The sequence below is a fragment of the Sinocyclocheilus rhinocerous genome, unplaced genomic scaffold, assembly GCF_001515625.1.
Source record: "Sinocyclocheilus rhinocerous isolate Xijiao unplaced genomic scaffold, SAMN03320098_v1.1 scaffold1154, whole genome shotgun sequence".
Lineage (NCBI taxonomy): Eukaryota > Metazoa > Chordata > Actinopteri > Cypriniformes > Cyprinidae > Sinocyclocheilus > Sinocyclocheilus rhinocerous.
The window spans coordinates 990,338-993,790 of record NW_015627356.1 but is presented as its reverse complement, the minus strand read 5'-3'; the positions used below and the strand labels follow the sequence as shown (position 1 = coordinate 993,790).

The 3,453-nt window shown below is 34.2% G+C and overlaps 1 protein-coding gene across 2 annotated transcripts in view; it reads left to right on the top strand.

Moving 5' to 3' along the window:
- The first annotated feature begins 608 nt into the window (after nt 1-608).
- trappc9 (trafficking protein particle complex subunit 9) overlaps nt 609-3,453 on the top strand; it is a 235,501-nt gene continuing 232,656 nt past the window's right edge. For both annotated transcript variants that reach the window (XM_016537066.1, XM_016537059.1), the window contains exons 1-2: nt 609-677; nt 2,190-2,790. In XM_016537066.1, the coding sequence (XP_016392552.1) occupies nt 2,207-2,790 (584 nt within the window). In that variant the 5' untranslated portion in view covers nt 609-677; nt 2,190-2,206. The remainder of the gene's footprint in view (nt 678-2,189; nt 2,791-3,453) is intronic.

Sequence of the window (3,453 nt, the reverse complement as noted above, 5' to 3'; positions counted from 1 at the left end):
TTTCTTATCATATGTGATAATAAAGAAAAATACGACAAATTCTATTCTATTCTATTCTATTCTATTAATATACTAGAACTTTACTCTAAAATACAGGTATTATATTTTTATTTTTATTATTTTTATGTACTAGGATTATAAAATGAATAATGAACAAGTATCATTCAGTAATGTTATTTTTCTTTTCCCCATTCTTTATAGTTCCTGCAAAAGTTAAACATATGATAAAAATATATTATATTAATATACTAGAATTATAAAATAAATTATGAGGTAGTTATATATATATATATATATATATAACTACCTCATAATTTATTGTATTAATGTATTAATGTATATGTGTGTACATTATTATATTTTATATTTTACTAGGATTATAAATAAATTATAATACTATGCGATAAAAAAGACAAAAAAGATAAATTCTATTCCATTCTATTCATATACTAGGATTATAAATAAATTATAAATTAGATAGTATAATTCAGAAATGTGAGTATAGTGTGAAATGTGAAATATATTATATTATATTATATTATATTATATTATATTATTATGATGGAGCTCATCCACCAGGGGGCGCTTATAAACACATGCATGAGTCACACGCCTCTCACTGACGGACAGTAGCAGAAGAAGCAGCAGCAGCAGCAGTGTAGACAGGAAGAGCGTTTGTGAGTAAAAACAAGCGTTTACAACATATTTTAAAAGCATATAATTATTCTGTCAGCGTTATATTGGAATACATTTTACACATTCTTTGTTGTGGGTTTCTTTGCGTACGTTAAAACGCTGTTGCCATATTGATATCTGCTGGTAAATTTGAAGATGTTTCATTCAAACACGCCTTTGAAATCAGACCAAAATAAACACAAATGTTGTCAAATATGTTATTTTGAATGAACAAACAACGATGATTGTTTTATGCAAGGCTGAAACATTTGGCTATTTGGTTTGTTTGTTTATAATGCTAGCTGTTATAATGTTTTATTCAATTTATGTTTATGAATGTGTAAAATATTAAAAATTTTGTGATATTTTTTTCTCCCCCACTTATTTACTTGTTTTATTAACAAGATTACTGAAGTTAATTCAGTACTCCTGTTTTATTAGTGTGTATTTAAATGATGATTAAACATTAATTTCTGTCAAGCAGACCATTACAATACATTACTGTTTTCAACATTGATAATAAGAACAATAAATCAGCATATTAGAATGATTTCTGAAGGATCATGTGACACTGAAGACTGGAGTAATGATGCTGAAAATTCAGCTTTGCATCACATGAATAAATTCTATTTTATAATATATTCAATTACAAAAGACACAAAAGCTTTTACTGCATTTTTGAGCAAATATATGAAGCCTTTGTGAGCTTTGTGAAAGAGACTTCTTTCAAAAACAGTTTGGGATCAGTAAGACTTGTAATGTTTTTTAAAGAAGTCTCTTATGCTCATCAAGGCTGCATTTATTTGATCAAAATACAGAAAAAAAAACAGTAATCTTGCAAAATGTTATTACAATATAAAATAATGGTTTCTATTAGGGCTGTGCAATATATCGAAATTATCGAAATATCGCAAATGTACATATCGCAATATGCATATCGCTACAGCTTGCAATATTTGGGGCCATGAACAAAAGACAAAGAGAAAATCACTCACTGCTTTTACCTAAATAACGTTTGTAGCTTAAATAAGAATCAGTGCATATTGAATTCAAAGAGTAAATTCTAAGCAGTGTTTTATTTTTCCTTTTTATTATTCAGTTCCTAAACTCATGTTAAAATGATTACACTAATGTTAAAATGACATTTTTATGTAATGCTCGAGTAAAACACATACCGTTCACTTTCAGAAGTTGTTGTAGGGGTGCTTTCTTATTAGAATCAGAATCAAAATGAGCTTTATTCACCACTTAAGTGTGCGCAAACACAAGGAATTTGTTGTGGTTTTACAGGAACTCTTGGTATTGTGTCAAAACCCAGCCCTAATATATATATATATATATATATATATATAATAATAATTACTTTTATTAATTAAAATTTGTTATTTAGTATAAATTTCTATTTAGCCTGTTGTTTTAAAAGTAGCATTTACTATACATCAGGCATCAACATATTTGAAACCTGCTAAATAATAAAACAATATGTTGTTTTGTGGATTTTTTTCCTTCTCTAGAGTTGCTGTACGCAGACATGAGTGTCCCAGACTACATGCAGTGTGCTGAGGACCATCAGACGGTCCTGGTGGTGGTCCAGCCAATGGGCATCGTCCCAGAGGACCAGTTCTTCCGCATCTACAAACGCATCACCGGCGTGAGCCAGGTCAGCATACGGGACTCCCAGCGCGTCCTCTTCATCAGATACCGCCACCATTACCCTCCTGAGAACAACGATTGGGGCGACTTTCAGACCCATCGCAAAGTAGTGGGTCTCATCTCAGTGACCAGCTGCACCACGGCCAAAGAGTGGCCGCAGACGTCAGAGCGCTTCCACGGGCAGAAGGAGGTGTTCGGCTCCACGCTGTACGACTCGCGGCTGCTGGTGTTCGGGCTGCAGGGGGAGGTGGCCGAACAGCAGCGGACAGATGTGGCCTTCTATCCCAGCTACGACGACTGTCCTGATGTGGAGAAGCGGGTGGAGGATTTCGTGGAGTCCATATTTATTGTCCTGGAGTCCAAAAGGCTGGACAGAGCAACCGATAAATCCGGTGATAAGATACAACTGCTGTGTGTGCCATTCGAGAAGAAGGACTTTGTGGGCTTGGACACAGACAGCAGGTGAGTTTGGGCTTCGAGAATGTGCTCGTTAGGGCTGTCAAAATGGCTGAAAAACGAAATTCGAATTTAAAATGCATAATTTCAGTTAGGGTGAAGAAAAGCTTTTGGCTTCTCTCCTGAGGCCACAAGAGGGCGCATCGAGCAAAATATTACTAATGCACGTTTATTCAAAGCATAAGATAACATGACTATCTGTGAAAAAAGTGCATAATGTTTAAAAACCAATTATAATTAATTAAGTTGCTTAAACAACTATAAACAAAACAGCATCATGTATGTATGCATAGTTTAATACAAAGGGCGGAAAGCCAATCACACAGAGTACATTTTTTATTTAAAAACACGAGTTGCAATGGGATGGGGAAAAAGCCCGCCATGAAGTCTCGAGATATGTTTTTACAAAGTTGAACTTGCATTAATTTTACATGGCTTTCTAAACATGCGGCTCCTTTGTGCAAGATGCGAGTGCAACGGTGATAGATGTCCCTCAAGAAAATGCGCGAAATATGCGTTCTGTGTGAACGGCTTGGTTTCAGTTTTGACATAAACAAGATATTCTCCGCATTGATGTTCTCTTTTCCCGCAATATTTGTAATTAACAACGCAGCAGCGCCGCATCTAGTGGCTTCAACTGGATAGACTAACAAAAACATTATAATGCAA